The 22761-nt window shown below is 45.1% G+C and overlaps 2 protein-coding genes across 3 annotated transcripts; one reads left to right on the top strand and one right to left on the bottom strand.

The window, feature by feature from the left end:
• Window positions 1–225: 225 nt before the first annotated feature.
• On the top strand, window positions 226–21529 carry LOC130130168 (E3 ubiquitin-protein ligase MARCHF6-like). Of its 2 annotated transcripts, XM_056299910.1 has the most exons (25): window positions 226–704; window positions 1144–1243; window positions 3866–3939; window positions 4237–4380; window positions 5255–5327; window positions 5750–5918; window positions 7666–7849; window positions 8261–8322; window positions 8470–8502; window positions 8647–8698; window positions 9310–9368; window positions 9485–9565; window positions 9825–9893; window positions 10751–10825; window positions 11064–11198; window positions 13026–13246; window positions 14866–15003; window positions 15925–16150; window positions 17996–18065; window positions 18359–18540; window positions 18802–18936; window positions 19166–19255; window positions 19571–19703; window positions 20184–20319; window positions 21008–21529. In XM_056299910.1, the coding sequence occupies exons 1-25, from the start codon at window positions 686–688 to the stop codon at window positions 21093–21095; spliced, it is 2748 nt and encodes a 915-aa protein (XP_056155885.1). In that variant the 5' UTR covers window positions 226–685; the 3' UTR covers window positions 21096–21529. The 2 variants fall into 2 exon arrangements, with proteins under 2 accessions (XP_056155885.1, XP_056155886.1); XM_056299911.1 differs by lacking the exon at window positions 20184–20319.
• LOC130130170 (arylamine N-acetyltransferase, pineal gland isozyme NAT-3-like) lies at window positions 21492–22760 on the bottom strand. The gene has a single exon (XM_056299913.1). It carries the CDS (start codon window positions 22461–22463, stop codon window positions 21615–21617), a length of 849 nt encoding a protein of 282 aa, XP_056155888.1. The 5' UTR covers window positions 22464–22760; the 3' UTR covers window positions 21492–21614.
• Between the last annotated feature and the right edge of the window lies 1 nt (window position 22761).

Below are 22761 nucleotides of genomic sequence, written 5' to 3'. Positions count from 1 at the left end.
CGTGAACTGTGTGCATCTACGCGACACTGCCTGAAGAGGTCGCTCCTCACTCAAGACACCACGGCGCCATTATGACGGTCTCTCTCGTTTACGAGCGCAACACGTGAGCCACGTTTGGATCCGTGGTTCGGACATACCACTCCCCGGATTTATTGTTTTTTATTTTATTTTATTTGTCCCAGAGCTTCTTAATACGAGGGAATGTCTGCTTTTTGTGCCCAGAAATTCCCCATACAGACGCTCCCTTCACCACGTGACAAACCCGGAAGTGCCTCTGCCGTAAAACGTAGACGGCTGTCGCGGAGATGCCTGTGTTGCGACAGGCTCTCTCGGCGACTCGGCCGCCTAGCAAGGTTAGCCGTGTTGTCTGCCCCGTCGCCTCCCAGCCAGGACGGGACGAGGATGTAACGTCGTGTCGCCGCTTTGGCTGAAATCCCACCGAAGCCGCCGCCCGCCGCCCTGCCCGCCGCCTCTGAACACAGCCGGGGCCCGGGCCGTCGATCCGACGTGGCAAGCCGAGCTTTGCGGTGTTCCAGTCGGCGTCGGACACCATTTTACGACTCGTCAATGTGTCCGACCCCCGAGCGTAATCGGATCTCGCTGGTTAAACGTTGATCTCCGCAACGCGGATGGGTCGGCAGTAGGACGCGGCCCCTGGAAGAGAAGGTGCGCATATTTGAACAAAATGGATGCCGCCGAGGAAGGTAAGTTAAAGCGGACGGCCGGGTGGTAACGGGGGGGGGGGGGGGGAGGAGGGGGAGGGGGGGTATAGTTAGCGCAAACATTGCATCACGGGAAGAGCACAAAGGCTCGTGCCGTGGCCGGCCTAACGTGCCCACTTTAAGGGGAATTGTTTCCATTTGTGACTTGAGACAAATGTAACGAGTTTGTAACGAGTTGGGGGGGGGGTGAAGAGCCAACCGGACGTCTGCCACGACATGGTCCCAGGGGAGCGTTGCGCCTCGGTTAATTTAAATGTAGGATGCTGTCCCCTTTTGATAAGAAATCGCTTTTCTTGAACGCGCCTCTCTCGGAGGACCCTTCCTCGTCTCTCCTGTGTAACTTTCCTCTCCGTCTGGCCCACTGGCCTTGCCCCTGGCACCGGCGATGTTCCTCATTCGTGTGTGTTTGTGTACGTTGCAGCGGATATTTGCCGTGTGTGCCGCTCCGAGGGGACCCCGGACAAGCCCCTCTACCACCCCTGTGTCTGCACAGGCAGCATTAAATTCATCCACCAGGAGTGGTAAGTGTTTTCAAACATCCCCCCGCCGAGAAAGTCTGTCACTGATTAGGTCCTGTTCGACTGCTTCCCATCTGCTGTCACAAAGTCGGCTTGGTCAGTCTGATCCGCGAGACTGAAGATATAGGAGAAAGGGGCTTGACAAGTGTGCAGCCCTCCTCCCTGTGGTTTTCATGTTGTTGCTTATGTCAGTGTTTCTCAACCGGGGGTCCGCGGACCCCTAGTGGTCCGTGGTGTAATTGCAAAGGGGTCCGTGAAAATAAAATATCTTTAAAAAAAAAGATCCTATGACATTTATAGAAATAGGATTATTTTACTCAAATGTGACTGAGACCTTTATCTACCTAAACTATAAAGGGTAACGGGACTTTTTTCTCTAATTACATCTGTTTCACAAGTGTAATTTGTTGTATTTTAATAAGAGATCTCGCTCCCGTTTGCATTGTTAAAAGTTACTGCATAAACATTCTGTTGTTACATATATCTGAAAGTTACTGAATACATATTCTGTGTTGTTACATATATCTGAAAGTTACTGAATACATATTCTGTTTTGTTACATATATCTGAAAGTTACTGCATAAGAATTCTGTTTTGTTACATATATCTGAAAGTTACTGCATAAGAATTCTGTTTTGTTAACTATATCTAAGTTACAACTGAAAGCTCTTATTTTTACCCCAAAGGGTGAATAAATGCTATAATGCACTTTAAAATGCAGTTTCTACTGTTTCTATCAAATTGCAACCCCCCTCCCCCAAGATCAGGTGGAGGGGTCCTCAGGGTAGATCAAAAATACGCAGGGGGTCCAGGACCCCAAAAAGGTTGAGAACCACTGGTCATCCAGGTGTACGATGCAGAATGGAAGCGGCACCGCTGCTATAACGTGTCGTTGTTCTGCAATAGTTCACCAACGTCGCCAAGCAAGTCCAAAGTTTCCCTTGTGGTTGACCGGTTGCAGTTGTAACAATGCAAATCTGTGCACCGAAATACATGTGCCTTTAAAACTTTCAGGCGTGCACACTGTTTTGTTGTTTGTTAATTTGGATTGGTGCATATGAAGGGAACTTTGGTGTTGGGTGTAGTGGTGGCTCAACAGCAAAGGTATCAGAAGAAAGACGGAAGGAGGAGAAACAGTTTTCTCCTGCCCTGTGTGTTTTACATCTAGGCTGTATTGTGTTATAGACCTGTAGTTGAGGCACTGGCTTTGTGAAAACAATGCCAGCCCTACATGGTGTTTTTGTTGGTGTGCTCTGTTCTCATCTAACCGGTGTGTAACTGTCAGTGGTCACAAGAGAGTCAGGTGAAAAGCCCCAGATACACGGAAAAGCCAGGTCTGGAGTTTTCTGTGGCAGTTGTTGAACTTTTATCTATATTAGTTTATCATCACCCTGCAAAGTTTTCAACAACGGTCTTTGGCTTAATGTGTCTGAGTTATAGAGCTCTTGCTACTATGGCGGGAGATGCCATTCTAACATGATTTCTGCGATGTCCTTTCAAATATCAAATAATTACCTTGCTTTATAATTTGCCTGATGTTTTTAAGTTATTTATGTTAAACGTTATGCCTCTTAGGTGACTATTTGTATTAATGTCTGTTGCTATTTCAAACTTTCACTTTCTTTGAAGTTGCGTTTATAATGCACATTGTGATTTTGTAGTAATCAAGAGTACATGTAGCCACATTCCACACCAGTCTCAAAATGTGCCTTTACATATTTAGATGGTAAAAACAACATCAAAACAAAAAGTTAAAAAGTGTGCCACAGCCTTTGGGTCTAGTACAAATTTTCTATGATCAAGTCCATATGTCTGGAATCAGTTTCTTATGTAACCCAGTTGCTAGGCTAACCCCGCCATCTAGCCTGTGTCTTATGCCTTACGTGTTATTATTGCAGGTAAATGGTAGAATAAGCAGAGAATGGCTCAGCAGTTGATATTGCTATTTGTGCTCGTTATTCAGAACCCCCCGCCACACACACCCACACCCACACATACACACGCACATCCTCCTATTACTGAACTATGATAATAGTCCGCAGCATTTATCTGCCGAGTCCAGGGGTACTGGGGAGACGTTGGCTCAACACCACTGCCGCCGCCGACTTTTGTCTTTTTCTAAGAACTGATCTGCGTCACAAATCATGATTTTAAATTTGCATCACAACCCTTCCCTCATGTCATGTCGTGCAACCTTGTTTATCCAAACCCCTCTTGAATGCGGGCCATTTGGGAGAGTGAAATGCCTGAACAATGACATCTACTGAAACTCCAGACCAGAGCTGATGTGAAATTTTGTTTTGCTTTTTCTTTGTTTTCTCGTAAATCTTTGGGTTTCAAAGTCTGTTATTTGTGCATATTCTCAGTAATGTACCTGCAGTGTTTTGTTTGGTTTGTTTTGTAGCAATTTTTTTATTCTTTTAGATAGAAGGTAACATTTTCTAAAACATATCAAGTAATATAAAGTGTCTGTTGTAATCAGTCTCTTTTACCATTGGCTGCTGTGTTGTGCATTTTTCTTTCAAATGTCAGGAAAGCTAATGCTCTTTATATAATAAAAACACATCCACAGCTGTTTGTATGACGTGAATCTTTTTTTACCCTGTTGTGATGGTTTTGTTACAGCTTGGTCCAGTGGCTGAAGCACAGCAGGAAGGAGTATTGTGAATTATGCAAGCACAGATTTGCTTTCACACCAAGTAAGTGCACTGATGGATATACATCAGCCCAGTCAGCTTCCCTCAAAATGCCCATTTAAGTGAGTTTTTTTTTTCCCACAGGGCCCTCATTTTTTTATTTTATTTTATTTTTTTGGTAACTGATTCATTTAGTGCAACATTGTTGGAACTTTGTAAGGCTGGTTTCTGCTGTAGCAGGACATCTGCAGTGATGAACACAAATGAGAAGATCATCAGCATTAAACAGGAAGTCCTGTTTAGATAGATCATATAATCTCTCTTTCTCTCTCTCTCTCTCTCACCCCCCTCCCACTCCAGTTTATTCCCCAGACATGCCCTCCCGTCTGCCCATCCAGGACATTTGTGCTGGTCTGCTGACCAGTGTGGGCACAGCCATACGCTACTGGTTCCATTATACACTGGTGGCTTTTGCATGGCTCGGTGTTGTTCCACTAACAGCATGTAAGTAGTACATGCACAAAGATGTACACACTGAGAAACTGATAAATTCAGTATGTCTCACACTACTTGAATGTAGTTACACCTATGTAAATAGATCTTTGCATGAGCTATAAACTCTTTTTTTCTCTCGTGTTTTTATGTAGGTATTATTAATGAAGAAGAAAGTTAATAGATGTCAGTTGTCACTGACGCGGTTTGTAATTCTACCTCGGTGGTTATGCACCAAAACTAGGTGTATTTATAATACTTCATCAATTGGACAACCCACTTAGAGCCAAATATACCTTTGCCAAAATCTTAAACCTGCTTACTTCTCCTGAAAGTCATTTGTTCATAACCGAACTTGAGATGAAAAACTATACACGATCAAAGCTTTCTGCTAAGTTTATTTGCTCAGTTTACATCATTGCCTAAATAACATGTTTCCCTAATACATGTGACTCTTGATGTATGTCCTAACCTACGTCATCCATTGAAGGGGCTTGCATTTCCACTCACAACACATTCATTACGTAGGGACACGTTTTACGAAGGAATTACTGTGACATAAGCTGCATATATCAGCTCATGTTAATGGTTTAATAGGATCAAGAGAGTTAAGACTGTAGTACCATTGCATAACATCCAGTCTTGTGTGTTCCCAGATGTGTAAATCCCCATTAGTGCTCAATTAAAAAAAAAAAGAAGAAGTAAGCTAGCCCTGTTAAATACTTGCAAATAGTCATGGTTCAAAATGCACCGTATTGCTTGTAGGAAGTGTCAGACCTTCAGGCTACAGGTAGTTTTATGGTAATCAAACAGGTATTGATGGCTGTATCTTCTGTGTTGGTTTGCTGCATGACATCACTTCAGTTATCTTATGTCTGTTTCGTAGGTCGCATCTACAAGTGTCTCTTTACCGGCTCTGTGAGCTCGCTCTTGACACTGCCTCTGGACATGCTCTCCACGTGAGTGACAATGTCTCTTTTGGTGTTTTCCACAGTGCACGCCGCATTTTGGTGGCAAAAAGAGTGCATCAGAAATAACACAAAGTGGCGTCATGTATTTTCAGCAGCTGCTTGACTTTGAAAAATATGATTATTTCTCCATTGCTTTGCTTTAAATTTCATTTTCTGTAAACTGAAAGTCTGACCTCTTAATTTTTTTCCACCTCTGGTTGTTGTGTGTGAGCAAAAATAGAGAACACACTCATTTGCCCTGAGACATACACACCTTCAAATTGTGCCCCAGTCCACCAACTTGTGTTTAAGTAATGTGTGTGTGTGTGTGTGTGTGTGTGTGTGTGTGTGTGTGTGTGTGTGTGTGTGTGTGTGTGTGTGTGTGTGTGTGTGTGTGTATGTATGCATGCTGTGAATATTTGTTTCTACAGGGAGAACCTACTAGCAGACTGTCTGCAGGGCTGCTTTGTGGTCACCTGCACCCTGTGTGCGTTTATTAGCCTAGTGTGGCTCAGAGAACAAATTGTCCATGGTGGCGCCCCCCAGTGGCTAGAGCAGCATCAGCCAGCGCCGCCCAATGCTGCCGGACAACCCAATGAGGTGAAGTGCACCCTGTGCTTGCTTAGTTTGTGCAGTTCTGAAAGCGGTGTTTGGAAAGGTTTCTAAACACTCCCATGGTTAAGATTAGAGATAAGCATCAGCAGGTACATAGTGATAGAGGAAAAGAGGCACTTTGAGGAGGGGGAAAAGTAGAATCTGGGAGAGAGAGGGAGAGCGTGAGAGTTCAGGTGAAGTATTTATTAGGGGATGATCTGTTATTTTGAGTTCTCCGGTATTTGAGCTGACAACTGCTGATGCGGGTGATCACAGTGGATGTCGCTCTGGGAAAGGGTGTGAATGTGGCGAGGAAGGAAACAGCCTTTCAGCCAGAGGAACCACGCCCTTGCACTTGATACCTTACTGGGGTGTTTTTGAGCAGGACACTGAGTTCCCGTCAGCTCCAGGGGTGGTGTTCTGTATCTGCCCTTGTGCTCTAACCTGCTTGAGTAAGGCTGGTAGTAGTAGTTTTGCTGCAAGGTCGATGGTTACACTTTACCACGTCTTTCCAATATATAAGCTAGTGATAAAGACTACACTAATAAAAGATAGTGACAATATGTAACACACATTCATTATTCCTGCTTTTCTTTCTTTTGCACAGTATTATAACAGATCTATTACAGGGCTCCAGGAAAAAAAATTATATATATATATATCTAGGAGCTAAACCCAAAATATTTAGGAGCCAAATCAAATTTTCAGGAGCCAAAATATAGTGATGTCATATGCTACATTGTTAAAGGGCCGTCTCACACTGCCCTTTCTTTCCCCTCTCTACTGTTTGCCATTGTTTGCTCTGCCTTCCATAGTCGACACCAGCGTTTCACAAACTTCTCCAGGAGGACCACTTGTCCTGCATGTTTCAGATCTCTCCCTGCTCCAGCACGGCTGATTTAAATGATCAGTTTGTTATTAAGCAACTTCAGAAGTTCATAACAGAGTGATCATTTGAGTCAGCTGTGTTGGAGCAGACCGAGCAGCGACACAATCCCTGGCGTTCTTATGTTTTTTACTGTCACCATGCTTCTTCACGCTTTCTTTTTTGAAGTGACTTGAACCGGTAATGAACGCTGTTTTACTGGCAATCTCTTGTCCTATCCTTCCTGAGCACAAAATGTGTAGTACATTTTCCCCTATGTCATAACGTAACCAGGCGAACTCTTGTAGCCAAGCGGATTTAAACTGTCCTGTAGGGTTGGGAGACGCCGGGACGGGAGAGGAAGACTCCACTCGCTGCGCTTGGTTCTCTTCATCTGTAAAGGACTGCACACTGATTGAATCGGGCTGGGATGACTCAAATGTCACTTGAGAACTTTCACTGGTCGAGTTGGTCTCGACATGGTCAGCATCTGATGTAGAGGGGGCTGGGTTTGGACGGGCAGGGAATGAGAAAAAATCTGAGGTTTTTCGTTTGCGTGTTTTGTTTTCTTGCCAGCTGGCCAACGTTAGCTAACTACGCAGTTAGCTACATCTAACTTCTAAATTCAATCTCCATCGAACTAAACTCCATCGAACTAAATACTCCAAACTAATACTCCTGTCTGTGCCCCTAACCGAGGCATGGCAAGACGAACCGGAGTTGGTCCCCGGGTGCTGCAAGGCAGCTGCCCACTGCTCCTAGCTACACAGCTGGGATGGGTTAAAGCAGAGCATAATTTATCCGCAGGGATTGATAGAGTATATTAAAATCAAATAAACTACCTCTCTCTTCCTGGAAGTTCACTGTTCCTGTCCCCTTCACCCCCAGGCACAAGGTGCAGGTCAGGGGGCAGCTGACGACGTGCCACAGCCAGCCCCTGCAGATCCACCAGCCCAGAACGAGGCAGAACCTGAGCCTCCCGATGTCCCGCCGGACCAGGGTGACGACCCCGAGCTGGAGGAGGAGGAGGGTGCAGCTGCCGATGACGCAGAGGCCAACAATGGAGCACAAGGTAGGTGTTTGTGGAAGGATACAAACCTCATAGTACACGTAGATTACTTGGTTTCCCCACACAGATTTGTTGTTGCCAGAGTTTTTTTTTATTTTGGGCCTTTCTGTTTATTCCACTAGGATAACTCTCCGCTCTTTATAAAATACTATTTTTAGCTAATTTTTGACCGTTTTTGTACAACTTCGTAAAAATGAAATTATTCTTCAGTTGTCAGTAAACTAAGACCAACTGATCAAACTACAAACCATTTTGATTTGGCCCATTTGCTCTGCTGTGAGATTTTGCCAGTCTTGCTGTAGGCAGGGTAGTTACAGGACGAGGTTTGCCCATCTTTTTGTAGCTTTTCACGGCACACTGCAATACTGTCGTTGTGTCTGACAAACAAGAGTGATGCTGTGTCTGTCTTTGTAGATGACATGAACTGGAATGCTTTGGAGTGGGACAGGGCAGCCGAGGAGCTCACCTGGGAGAGGGTGAGCCTGCATGACCACATTGATGTACACACACACACACACACACACACACACACACACACACACACACACACACACACACACATACCTATACTTGACCTTAATTCGCCTAAATGTCTTCCTATTACTTTCTCTGTGTTCTTTCAGATGCTCGGCCTGGATGGCTCGCTGGTGTTCTTGGTACCTTTATTTTCTCTTAATCTCCTTAGTGACATTTATGATCATAGCACTAGATAGTATGATTGATATGCCTTTTAGGGAAAAAAAAAGTTTTAAAAAAAAAAGTAGGGCTGAAAGCAATGTGTTTTTTTGTTTGTTTTCTAGGAGCATGTGTTTTGGGTGGTGTCTCTCAACACGCTCTTCATCCTGGTCTTTGGTGAGTAGACCTGGTGCCATAGGTTTTAGAGTAAGTTATCATTTGATGGTCTTAGATTGGAGGTGGCCTAAAGCAGGATGAATAAAGAGTTTGCTGACATTGATCTTTGATGAGCGGCGTGGTGGCGCAGTGGTTAGCACGGTCGCCTCACAGCAAGAAGGTCCTGGGTTCGAGCCCTGGGGTAGTCCAACCTTGGGGGTCATCCTGGTTCGTCCTCTGTGTGGAGTTTGCATGTTCTCCCTGTGTCTGCGTGGGTTTCCTCCAGGTGCTCCGGTTTCCTCCCACAGTCCAAAGACATGTAGGTCAGGTGAATCGGCCATACTAAATTGTCCCTAGGTGTGAATGTGTGTCGGCCCTGTGATGGCCTGGCAGCCTGTCCAGGGTGTCTCCCCGCCTGCCGCCCAATGACTGCTGGGATAGGCTCCAGCATCCCCACAACCCTGAGAGCAGGATAAGCAGTTTGGATAATGGATGGAATGGATGATCTTTGATGAATGTAATATTAATACTATAGCAGTAAAATTCTAGTATTACTAAATTATATCAAAATGTAGATTGATTCCATCACGTTTTGATTAGTGCAGTGAAAACACTTTTTTCCCCCCTTTCAGCCTTCTGTCCCTACCATCTTGGGCACTTTTCTGTTGTGGGCCTTGGCTTTGAGGAATATGTAAGAAACCACTTTTATTTTATCAGTCATCACTCAGTACAATTATGCATGAATAGTTGTGCCTTTTTTTTTTTTTATTATTCTTCATTCACTCGCTCTTTTTTTGTTGCTTTCAGGTTCAGGCCTCCCACTTTGAGGGCCTAATCACAACCATCGTAGGCTACATCCTTCTGGCCATGACTCTCATCCTTTGTCACGTATCCTTCTGCCTGACGACACCGTCGCTTGTGCACTGTGGAGGCACAGATGGAATCAGATGTTCAATACAGTCTCCTGTGTTATTGCCATAAAATACAACGAGGCGGCATGCATGAAATTGGTTTTGGGATGCTTGTCTGTGTGAGGGAGCGCTGTTCTTCGTGTGTGTGTGTGTGTGTGTGTGTCAGTGTGGGTGCAAGCATATGATGTGTGGTTTTACTTTGTGTGTTATTTTGGTCCTTAACAGCTGTGTCTTAGGGACTGGCTGCTCTGGTCAGGTTCCAACGCTCGCGGCGTCTCCTGGGAGTTTGCTACATCGTTGTCAAGGTAACGCCTCTCCATACATTCCCAATCTCTGTGTTACTCATCGAAGCACCGTCATTGGTGTTAATATATGCTGACAAGCAGGAGGCGTCAATTTACCACAGATTTCCATACGGTGTCCATCATTACACAGAAATTGCATCTATTTCTTGTTATTCTAGGGGGGTTCAGTCTGTGATTTTATAATGTTAGAGCTTGCACGTCCCAGTTAGGTTTATTTATGTGTAGCGTTTAAGTGTATGGAATAGAAAATTTGGCTACAACAATATAAAATCCCTATGCGTAATATCACTGTGTGCACAGATTTCATCTCCAGTCAACTGTCAGTGGAATAACTCCTGATGTTTTAAGTCCCTCAAAGGATTATTCCACTTTTTACAATCCGAGTCTTATTTTTGTAGTTTTTGACATCGTGCATTTTGGGTACGATATCATTTTACTCATTTTACAGGAAAACCAAATTCACTTTTAGTGTGGATTTGTGTTTTGATCCTATATAATGTAATTTTTTGATCCGAAAGGTTTTTTTATTTTTTCAATTTTCTTCCCTCAATCCAAAGACATGTAGGTCAGGTGAATCGGCCATACTAAATTGTCCCTAGGTGTGACGGTGTTGGCCCTGTGATAGACTGGCGGCCTGTCCAGGGTGTCTCCCCACCTGCTGCCCAATGACTGCTGGGATAGGCTCCAGCATCCCGTGACCCCAGTTGGGATAAGCAGCTTGGATGGATTGTATTTTCTTGTTTTTAACTATGATGGACAAGTTGATGTATGAGTTGGTAAACTAAACACGGTTCCAGGTTGATATACCTGTTTGTTTTTCCAAGTCTTACTGATATCTGGTTCTGCTTCCGTTACAGGTCTCTCTGCTGGTTGTAGTGGAGATTGGAGTCTTTCCACTCATCTGTGGCTGGTGGCTTGACATCTGCTCTTTAGTAAGACTCTTTTCGTTCTTTTTATTGTTCTGCCTTTCACCTTTATTCTTTCATATTAATTTCCTCCTTCATTTTGAAGTTACACTTTCCAAGTTTTGCACATTACATATGTGAATTTCACATGCAAAACACTTTACTCTGGTTTACTTTGTAATAGGTTTGTTTCCAGTAAAAGTGTGTTTTGAAAAAGTGTCAGTCGTTATTTAAAGCATTGAAACCATCCTGCCTCCTCCTGCAGGAGATGTTTGATGCCTCGCTGAAGGACAGGGAGCTAAGTTTTAAATCGGCGCCAGGCACCACCATGTTCCTGCATTGGCTTGTGGGAATGGTCTACGTCTTCTACTTTGCTTCCTTCATCCTCCTACTGAGAGAGGTGAGTACGCCAGACTCCAAACAGTGGAGCTGAGATTCCCATTAGGATTTGCCCTACCTGAGAATTAGAATTGTCCTGAGAGAATTTTGGGGAACCAAAACAAAGTAAGTTGGGTGAATTGTTTGCACAGTTATAAGATGTGTAGGAGAACTGAACAATGACAGAATAAGATGATTAAGATCACATAAACGGCTGTGAGTCCTAACCTGTGCAGAAAGCACAAGAAAACAAGAGTTTATGAAAATTCTCCCAGAACAAATTCAAACAAGTCGACAAAAAGAAAGAAAGAAAAGAAATCATGATAACCATCAAAGGACTTGAGCAACACCTAGAATTGAGCCCGTTGACGTGATTGTTATCTTTACCAGGCGGTAGCCTGGAGGGCGTTATGCATTTGATCTCCTGTGTGTGTTTGTGTGCATGCGTGCGTGCGTGGATGTGTGTGTATGCGTGCGTGCATGTGTGTGTATCTGTCTTCAGCTAATCTCGCAAACTACTGGACCCATCAGCCTAAATTTTTTTTTTGTGCACAGTTATGATTGTGTGATTAAGAACCTCTCGTGGTTGCAGTGATTCCCAACCTTAGAATAACATTTCTTTTTGCTACCGCCTCTCCCTCTCTTCATTCACTCTGTAGCTCACTCGACCAATGCTGCCCCAATCTGAGTCAACCGTGTGCATGCGCGACTCACATCTAAGGTTGAGTCAGATTGGGCGGCGACAGTGTCAAAACCAGAACATTGTGTATTCGGGTATGAGTCTTGAAAGTAAAGGAGAAGTTGATCATGTTTCGCAAGTCAGCAAATCATTCACGGCTGAGCTCAGCACAGGAGAACTGGAGGAACACTGGATGAACCAAAGAATAACTCGCCTTATTCACCTCGCTGCCATGCGGAAGTGCCATAGTCTCCAGTGTTAACAGTCCGCTATAAAAATACAATTTCAAGAGTAGGATTACTCACAGTCACAGCTGAAAATCATCTCAGTAGCTACAACAAAACAGATGAGCTAGCCTGTGTTTTCTTACTGTTGTTTCGTGAGTGAAAGTCGATCAGCAGAGCACCTGAACCACGACGGTTAAACACATTTGAGGTGTTTTAATAAGGGCTTAGAAATTATGATAGCCTGGTCTCTGTTATTTCATGTCAGCCTTGGTCACTGTCGTGCAACTTATCCTGCAAGGAGGCTGCACGTCCACAGACTGACATCGACTTGGGCGCTGTGCAATAGTCTTATAATGGCAGGAAAAACGCTGGTTTTTCTGTCTTGTGTGTGTGTGTGTGTGTGTGTGTGTGTGTGTGTGTGTGTGTGTGTTTGTGTGTGTGTGTTTGTGTGTGTGTGTGTGTTTCCCTTCTCCCAGAAGGCGAACAAAGGGTTTGTCACCAAGTTGGAATAGTGGAGAAGGGGAGATACGTACGCCTGGTGGATATCTGTTCTCTACTGAGTGCACCCCTCAAGTGATAAAGCAGTGTTTACATAAAATGAGTCTTGTTGATATAGTACAGTCTGAGGACTGTTGTATCTTTTTTGTTTTTTTAAGCAATAATTCTACAGTGTTTTTTTTTAGAACGGCCAAGAGGTATTCACAAGCACAGTGCTAGAGCTCAGCTTTTTAAAACCATTGCAAATTGCAGCCTTGAGGGGCTTATTGTTTTATAAGGCAGGAGTTAATGCACCTTTGAAATTATAAAAGAACACCCAAGTGGAGGCGTCGCGGTTAGACAAGTTTCATACCTGATGTGCTGCATACGCAACATAACCATTGTAGCCCTTGGGTCAACTTTCAATTCATTCCATCTACTTCTTTCTTTCCCAATTATCTGTCAGGTACTGAGGCCTGGAGTGTTGTGGTTTCTACGAAACCTTAACGACCCCGATTTCAACCCGGTGCAGGAGATGATCCACCTGCCCATCTACAGACACATGCGGCGGTTCATCCTCTCTGTGGTGGTGTTCGGCTCAATCGTGCTGCTCATGCTGTGGCTGCCCATCAGACTGATTAAACTGCTGCTGCCCGCCTTCCTCCCATACAACGTCATGCTCTACAGGTAACCAGCAAAGCCAGCCAGGCAAACCACTCAACCTCACCTCACCTCTCCTATTCCATCTTCTCAATTTATTACCATTCTCAATCATAATGTCATGCATTACTGGTGTCTGACCACACACACAGAGCACACAAGCTATTCAGCTAGACTAGAGCACACAAGCTATTAGGCGGCATGGAGGTCCAGTGGTTAGCACTGTTACCTCCCAGCAAGAAGGTCCTGGGTTCGAATCCCGGGTTTATCCAACCTTGGGGGTCATCCCAGGTCGTCCTCTGTGTGCAGTTTGTGCGGTGGGTTTGCTCCGGTTTCCCTCACCATCAAAAAGACATGTACGTTAGGGTTTATACTCCTGTCTCTGCCGCTGACCAAGGCATGGCAAGAAGAACTGGAGTTGGTCCCCAGGTGCTGCACGGCGGCTGCCCATTGCTCCTAGCTACACAGCTAGGATGGATTAATGCAGAGCGTAATTTACCTACGGGGTTCAATAAGGTATCTCAAAATAAAAAAAAAAAAGTCCCCCAACTTATAGTAATAATAAAAGTAATACATTTTATTTGTAAGTACAAAACAACTGAGACAAGGGCCAAGGTTGTCCCTTGTCTCCCATTCTGTTTGTGATATTCATGGACAGGATCTCAAGGCGCAGCCAAGGTGAGGAGTGTGTCCGTTTTGGGAACCTCAGAATTGCATCTCTGCTCTTCGCAGATGATGTGGTTTTGTTGGCTTTATCAGAACGCGACCTCCGGCACGCACTGGGGCGGTTTGCAGCTGAGTGTGAAATGGCTGGGATGAGAGTCAGCTCCTCCAAGTCTGAGGCCATGGTTCTCTACCGGAAAATGGTGGATTGCCTCAGATGAAGGAATTCAAGTATCTCGGGGTCTTGTTCACGAGTGAGGGTAGGATGGAGCGGGAGATTGATAGGCGGATTGGTGCAACATCAGCAGTAATGCGGACGTTGTACCGGACCGTTGTGAAGAGGGAGCTGAGCCGGAAGGCAACACTCTCAATTTACCAGTCAGTCTTCATTCCAGTCCTCACCTATGGTCATGAGCTTTGGGTAGTGACCGAAAGGGTGAGATCGCGGATACAAGCGGCTGAAATGAGTTTCCTCCGTAGGGTGTCTGGGCTCAGCCTTAGAGATAGGGTGAGGACCTTGGACATCCGGAGGGAGCTCGGAGTAGAGCCGCTGCTCCTTCACGTCGAAAGGAGCCAGGTGAGAGGGTTCACGCATCTGATTAGGATGCCTCCTGGGGCCTTCCTTTGGAGGTTTACTGGGCACGGCCAACTGGGAGGAGACCCAGAATGCACTGGAGGGGTTACATGTCCAATCTGGCCTGGGAATGCCTTGGGATCCCCAAGGAGGAGCTGGAGGGCCTTGCTGAGGAGAGGAACGCATGGAATGCCCTACTTAGCTTGCTGCCACCACGACCCCACCCCGGAAAAGCGGCTGACGATGAGATGAGATGAGACAAAACAACTAGTGTTAAGTGCTTTGCAAAGGAAGGGGGAAAAAAATGAAATAAGATAATAATGTGAAAATACACAATTAGATACTGTTTCTCTTTGTCTCTCTGTCTTTGTGAAATGTTTGCATCTGCTTCTTTTCTCCGCCTGGTCAGTGACGCCCCGGTCAGTGAGCTGTCTCTGGAGCTGTTGTTACTGCAGGTGGTGTTGCCGGCTCTGTTGGAGCAGGGTCACACCCGCCAGTGGCTCAAAGGCCTGGTCCGAGCCTGGACTGTCAGCGCTGGATATCTGCTGTAAGTCGAGTTTGTCTGCACTTTTCAGGCTTCCAGTATGTTAAGTCAAGTATTCAACGTTTGTTTATGATTTTTAAATGTTTTAATTTCCCCTGCAACCTTCTCTTCTAATATGTTTGTTTCCCCAGTCCCACTGTATTTACTTAAAATGATCCCCTAGAATATTCTAAATTGTAATGTATTGGTCCTGCGGTCAAACATGATATGACTAGCCATTGATGAACTCCCAGAGTGACTTTATCTGTGCACATTTTCCCAGAGGCTATGGGTGCTTATCCATAGTAAGACTGAGTGATAATGAGCATGGAAATAAACCATTCCAGGGGCATTTCCATTAGTGCCTGGTTTGTCATGGAACAGTTCAAAACCGTGCTAATTCTGGCTTTTCGGCACCCTTTGATAACCATGCTCCATGTGGCTGGATTGTTCTGGTGGGAGAGTTTAATGATGTCACTGTTCAGTGACTGGTTTTACATTCATATCACATCCAATGGTGCCAGATCTAGTACAGTGTTGATATCCCATGGCACCATAATTACATCCTGCACTGATACCACAGCACATACTGAAATCAAAACAAGCGGACATTTGTCTTTTTCGATCAGACAACAAAACAAGAATGGCTGAATCCACTTCGTGGTTGGTGGAGACACGGTCAATGCACATGATGTAAATGGGCCACTGTTGCTTGGTGTCATTTTTTTTGTAGTCATTTTAGTTTTTCTGTTGGACTTCTAAGGCCCTTATTTCAGCTCCAATGTTTAATGGAAACAAACAATGACTGTGCAAACAATTCCTTGCTGGCACAGCACGGTGCACAGTGGCCTCATTACGTCCTCAGCAGGATAATGGAAAAAGTAAATGCGGTTGTCTCCCTGTATTTCTGAGTGTATCCATAAACTGTACTGCTGACCTCCACAGAGACCTCCACTCTTACCTTCTGGGGGAGCAGGAGGACAATGATACCAACCAGCCGGTAAACAACAACAACAACAACAACCCTCCTGCTGGTCACCATAACAACAACAACAACAACCCTGCCCCGGCTGTAGGGGAGGGGCTGCACGCAGCACATCAGGCCATCCTTCAGCAGGGGGGGCCAGTAGGCTTTCAACCCTACCACCGGCCCCTCCGCTTCCCAGTCAGGGTGAGTCTGCAGCTGTCAAATGAAGAACTGGTGTCTCCATTAAGTTATTAGGAATTGAGGGTAACAAAAAACTAAACTATAGGTTTTAGACAGCCATATGTTGTTCATATGACACAGGCATCATGACAATCAAGAAGCAAATTTACACACCTAAAGTACATGTGGGCTACCCAACGTTGTCATGTTTGTGCCTGCAGATGGTGGTGTGGTTGAGTCTGTGGTCTCTAGAACCACATGTATGCCTTCAGTGATCTAACATCAACCTTTGCCAGGGCATCCTCTCTTATATCTCCCCCTACTCTTTTTCGACCCTGTGTAGTAAAGTGATGTCTCCATCAGTCACAAATGAAACTGCTGCCCAGTTACTAAGAGAAAAAAAAAAGTTTTTATGTGATGTGAAAAAGTAAACGTTTTATTTTTAGAAAATTCTAACCTTAAAGCTAGAGTGCAGGCCTTTTACATATAAATGAATATCCATGACTTTCAAGCCCTTGCCAAACGAGTTCACCCAGTGATGATTAAGCCTATTGCCACCAGGTAAATCTCTTCGCAGTATACCGCAGTTTTGAATCTGACTTCTGTGCGACATTCCTGTGCTGGCGCAGCAGAGGTGATGCGTTTTACATCAACCAGCAATGATTGCTTTGCCAGAGCTTAACCTCCACATGACAGAAGTGGTCGCATGCCTCTGGTTGGCTTGCCTTCCGGGCTTTCTGCCAGAAAGCTTCCTGGCTTGGACGCTGTGGTGGAAAAACCTAACAAGCATCCAAGAAAAGTTTCTGATGCTCCAGAGAAAAAAGAAACTCCATGTTCAGAGGAAGGATTAAATTCAAAAAATGGCGAGGACAAACACAGATAACCATTGGTGTAGCTTCTCCTCATTGGAGAGCGCTGAAAGAACACAAGTAGTTACTCTCACTGCCAGAAGGGGGAGACGAAGGTCCGCACTGCAGGTTTAACTATGAACCTTCACACCTTAGCCTAAATTCTCCCACAAGTCCAACAATCCTCTCTGTTTTCAGAGGTCGTGGGTTGCCGTTTTTGTGCTCTTCGATTAGCCACATCGATGGCCTTTATTTATGTCTGACACTGATGAGGACTGATATTTTCTTTTTTTCTAGTGTTATCATTGTTAGAAAGCTAGCTGCTGCTTGCATGCCCTGGGACATCTGTGCTTGTTGTATGTGACGGAATGCTTTTTGAATAGATTTCATGTAGCCTCAGGTCATGAAAAATAGCCCACACAGATGCACTGAGTAAGTACAAGTCAGACATTGACAGAGCCATAGCTGGAGTAAAGAGGTTTTAAGGCAACTTCAATTTATGCCATAAACTTAGTTGGTACTGTTACATCTAGTTAATGCCCTTGTTTTTTTAATACGCCCTACCACCCATGTGGATAGCATGGGTTCAGAATGCAGGGTGACTCTCAGTGGATAGTGATATCGGTGGATATACATTGCAAGTATGATGCTCCATGTTAATATTTGTCTTTATATTCACATTTGATATAAGTTAAGAACAAGCCACATTTCCATTAAATCTTTTAAGGGAAAGCGTTCAAGGACCACCAAGTGTTGGTGGCATCCACCACAGCCAAACTTAGAAATGCAGACGCCCTAACTACCACTTCCATCTTGAGCGGCATATCTTTGATGCCAGTGCTTTAGAGCACGCTTTCATTTTGGAAAACCTACAACTACAGCATTTACATCGCACAGCACGACCACAACCCCCAGCAACAACTCTCCTCTCTTCATTCTGCACCCTGAAAGTACTGGCATCTTCCTATCCCTGTTGACATCTCTTACCTTTATTGTGACTTCTCTGTCCGTGTGTCCCCAGATTGTGCTGCTTATTGCATTCATGTGCATCACTCTGCTGTTGGCCAGTCTGGTGTGCTTGACTCTACCAGGTGAGATCAGGACACACACCTCAAAGGCAACAGCTTGGTTTTCTTTGTTGTTTTTCTTTTGTAGATTATCCATACCATAATTACAGGGTGCGTGTGTATTTGTGTGTAAGAGTACTGGGAGTTGAAAGTGGTTTATTTTTGGGGTTCATTCAAATGCAGATGTGCAACCAAGCCACGTGTGTTACAGAAGTCTTTTAATAGCCGATGAGTACTTGTATCCATGCTCTTTTCATATAATTAGAATCAAGTGCTTGGAGAATAATTCGAGTGTCTTCCTCTTATGCATGTCCCAGTGTTCACCGGGCGCTGGCTGATGTCCTTCTGGACAGGGAACTCCAAGATCCACGAGCTGTACACTGCAGCGTGTGGCCTGTACGTCTGCTGGCTGTCCATCCGTGGGGTCACCGTGTTGCTGGCCTGGATGCCGCAGGGCCGCACTGTGATCATGCTCAAAGTCCAAGAGTGGACACTCATGGTAGGTCACAGGGGAGGAAACCAACTCTCCAGTAAATTACTCTCCGCAGCCATCGTTTAATAATCAAATCAAATCTTTAGAACAGTGAAGAACCTTCAGAAACCCCAAGAAATATTTACCAGTTTGTCATGGTTGATCATTTTCCACCCTAAAGAGGTACTGCTGAACATCGCTAGGCAGACCTTTCACCAGCTTTCTCCTATAAAATGACCAATTTATTTGCAGTAGAATGACTTGCGAATTGTGTGTGTGTGCGTGCAGATTCTGAAGACCGTGGTAGTAGCTCTGCTAGTAGCGGGAGTCATCCCACTGCTGCTGGGCCTGCTGTTCGAACTGGTAATTGTGGCTCCACTCAGGGTACCTCTGGATCAGACACCCCTTTTCTATCCCTGGCAGGTATGTATGTGTGTGTGTCTGGATGTGTGTGTGACTCTCGCTGTGTCTCTCTTTATTCCAAGAAATTGCACTCATTCTGTTTTCAATAACCCATTGTATATGTATTGTGAGGGTCCTTTCTACCCTTTGCCTGCCTCACATATTTTCCAGCAAGGTGTAGGTAAGTATGTGAAGGCATTGTTGTAAATAATGCACATTCACCAATCATTTGGCTCGCCTCTATCTGCAGGACTGGGCCCTCGGAGTGCTTCATGCCAAAATCATTGCTGCTATTACCCTCATGGGCCCTCAGTGGTGGCTGAAGACTGTCATTGAGCAGGTGAGGTTGAAATTTATGCTGCCGATAAACATTTTTATATTCATAGGCACTTATGCTACGCAGCTGTCGCCTACCCTTACAAATGTTATACTGGGCCATTATGAAGAGCTTGTTCTCAGGCACTTAGTGAGATGCTAAGACTTGAAGAACATGTTGATTGTACAGACTGCGGTGTACATACAAAACCTAAATACCAGAAAGTTAAATCAGTTCATGTCCAGGTGAACCGATTCAACTTTCTGGCATTTCTGCACCTGGATTATTGAGCATGCATCAAGACATACAGAACCTAAAGCAGAAAACGTCCTCCTCCAGGTCTATGCAAACGGCATCCGCAACATTGATCTCCAGTTCATCATCCGTAAACTGGCAGCTCCAGTCATCTCTGTCCTGCTGCTGTCACTGTGTGTGCCCTACGTCATCGCTGCAGGGGTTGTACCTGCCGTAGGTGAGTGTGTGTTTGTGTCTTTTTGTTTGTACATGTACATGTGTCCACTCATGGGTTGGTTTGTCTCTTGGTTTATATTTTGTCTTTTTTAATGATTTGTTGACATACCTTATTTGGCATTGTTTAGCTAGCCACTCAGCAAACAAATCGCACACACCCCATTGAGATCGCTACAGCCAAACAGCAGCAGCAGCTCTTTAGTTACAACTGAGAAAAAAATCATTGCATGAGGGATAATGAGTCCCTAAAACATTCAGGTTGGTGTGTGTGTGTGTGTGCATGCTTTAATCATCTTTGTACATGGAGTACATAACATCTGAGATATTCAGAAATTATGACGTGGCATATTGCATGATGGTTGTCTCCAAGATAGGTGTGTTTATTTCCACCTTATACAATTAGCTATCTAAGTAGTGTCACCTAATATGGACCCTAAGAACACAGTAACGGTCAACCGAATGAAATGGGCTGTTCTTACAGGGGTGACTCCTGAGATGGAGATTCTAATGCAGAGGAGAATCTACCCATTCCTCTTGATGGTGGTCTCTCTCATTGGCATCCTGTCCTTCCAGATCCGACAGTTTAAACGCCTTTACGAACACATAAAAAATGACAAGTAAGGATCTCTTGGCAAAGACCCACCTGAGAGGGTCATATGTACTTCACTTCAGTCGGTGAAAAGTGTGGTTTCTGCCATGGTTACTCTTACAGGCTGTGTTTTGAGTTGAGCTTTTTGATGTGATCAAAATTCACTGAGCAATGAAATGTTTTTATTTTCCCCAATTAAGAACATTTTTGTCATTGTAAATTTGTTCTGGCCAGGTTAAGGATAAAAAGGAAAACACTGATTACAGTATAACATCAAAATGTTTCTGTTACGGGATGCCACTGCTGAAACAGGTTGATGGTGTGGTATTAAGATAGATTCACTGGTTTTAATGCTTGGAATTAAAGACCAGTTTATGCTGTTATTGGCCATAGAAAAAATTGCAGGTAAAAGACAACCCAGTTATTTGAGAGGCTTTAATTGGATCTGGCATTATTGATCTTACTTTTCTGATACCTAATAGATATTATGTCTCTTGCAATAGAAAAATAATTTTAAAACTGAGTGATGAGTCACAGTAGATTAGATTATCAAATCCCAATACTCGGGCTGTATCAGAAAAGGAAAAGAAAATCCCAGCATTATAATGTGATATTATATTAGCAGCACTCAGGTGACTCCTGTCATTAATTCCATTTTCCCTTTGCATGCACATCAAATCCTAGCAATAAAACCAAACACCTTTTTCTTTTTGCAGGTACCTGGTTGGTCAGAGGCTTGTCAACTACGAACGCAAAACTGGGAGAGCGAGCTCTGTTCCGCCTTCCAACCCTGTCGCAGAATAGTCGTTTGTGAGAAGTAAACACATTTTGCACCTGTTACCCCATGCCTACAACCAACATCCACCCAGCCCTTTCCCTCTCTGAACTTCAAATCAGCTCTTGGACCATATCCTCTTGAATGACCAGTGGATCTTTGTAGATTTAACAAAAACGCCCGATTGCTGGCTGGAGGGGAAATTGCGTTAGACACTTGAGGAATCCCCTCACCGGAGTGGGCAGGAGGGTGTAGGGTTAGAGGTTTGATTTGAAACTCAGTATCTGTATTGTTGTTCATGCCTTGCTTTGTAAAGTGCTGCCTGACAATTGTATATGTGTAAATACTTTGAACGCAGACTTAGTCGTCTTGGGGGGAAAAAAAGACATGAATTAATGCAATGACCATTGTACATCTTAAAAGTGTATGTATATTAATTTATTAAATTAAAGTGACAATTTTTTCTTGTTGCATTAGTTTTGTGTGCATGTACTGAGGTAAAAAGCGAATATCTAAGTGAAATGTGTGTCGGCTACGTAGACATCTGATCAGTACATGGTTAAAGGTGGTGTGATTGCCTCATCCTTCGGGATAAGCGGGGAGGTCAGCACAACTCCAAAATGTTCCTTGAGAATAACGGGAATCTCCTCGTCCTCTAGTTCTCTGGTAACGATGTGTAATGTACTCCCCGGTTGCTGGGTGGGGAATGTGGTGGAGATAAGTTTATGCCCGATGTAGGTGAGCCTCCCACCCGGCTGCAACTGGGAGCAGAGGGACTTGCAGAAGAAGAGGGAGCTGGGGGAGGTCTGGTGATAGACGCACATCTCAGCAAAGTCCTCCGGGCGCCGAGGTTGCAGCGTGAACTTGTAGATCTCCACCCACTCCTCTTCTTTTACGTCTCCCTGCCCTTTCCCCTCCAGAAAGTGCATGTCCGAGGCCTTTCTGACGCGATACACCCGGTGGCCTTGTCTCTGAGGCTCGCCGGTGTCCAGGGAAAGAGGGTCACGAAAGCCCAGCGCACCGAAGCCGACGTCGCACAGCCAACGCTGGCCCCCAAGGGCCACCATTAAGGCCAAGTGGTCGAAGGGGGGCCCGTATCTGCAGGTTATGGAATTCCTGACTTGACACGAGAGCAAGGTGACCTGGAAACCTACTTGGGAGAGTAGCCAGGAAAACAGGGTGTTGTTCTCGTAACAGAACCCCCCTCTACGTCGTCGGACAATTTTGTCATACAGGGGCGGCAGGTCCAGCTGTACCCGCCCGCCGCTGTGCACGGTCAGGTTTTCGAAGGGCACCGACAGCAGATGGCTGTTGTGCAGGGACCGCAGCGCGCTCAGAGTGGACGGCGCCGCCGGGGCCGCGTAGCCAATGCGCAACAAATACCCCCGTGGGTCCATGTCCGCGCAAAGCTCTCGGATTACGGGCCGACCTCGATCGGCGCAACTGCACACTGAGATCTCCCATTAGCGCAAACACGGACCGGTGGAGGCAAGCCCAGCTGTTCCAGATGCACCGCACGCAGTTCCTGTTTTCTTCTTCTTCTGCTGCTTCTTCTTCGTCTTCTTCTTCTTCGTGTTCCTGTCGCTGGATGAGCGTAGTCTTTTCTTGTAACTTCTCCGCTCAGCTTTCCAGCACGGTCGCCATCATATTTAAAAACGGGGGTGGGGTTGGAGTGGGGTTGGGGGCAGGAACCCG

The sequence above is a fragment of the Lampris incognitus genome, chromosome 19 (genome assembly GCF_029633865.1).
Source record: "Lampris incognitus isolate fLamInc1 chromosome 19, fLamInc1.hap2, whole genome shotgun sequence".
NCBI classification, from domain to species: Eukaryota; Metazoa; Chordata; class Actinopteri; order Lampriformes; family Lampridae; genus Lampris; species Lampris incognitus.
Note: the sequence above shows the minus strand (reverse complement) of the source record. Positions and strands in the feature narration are given on the sequence as shown.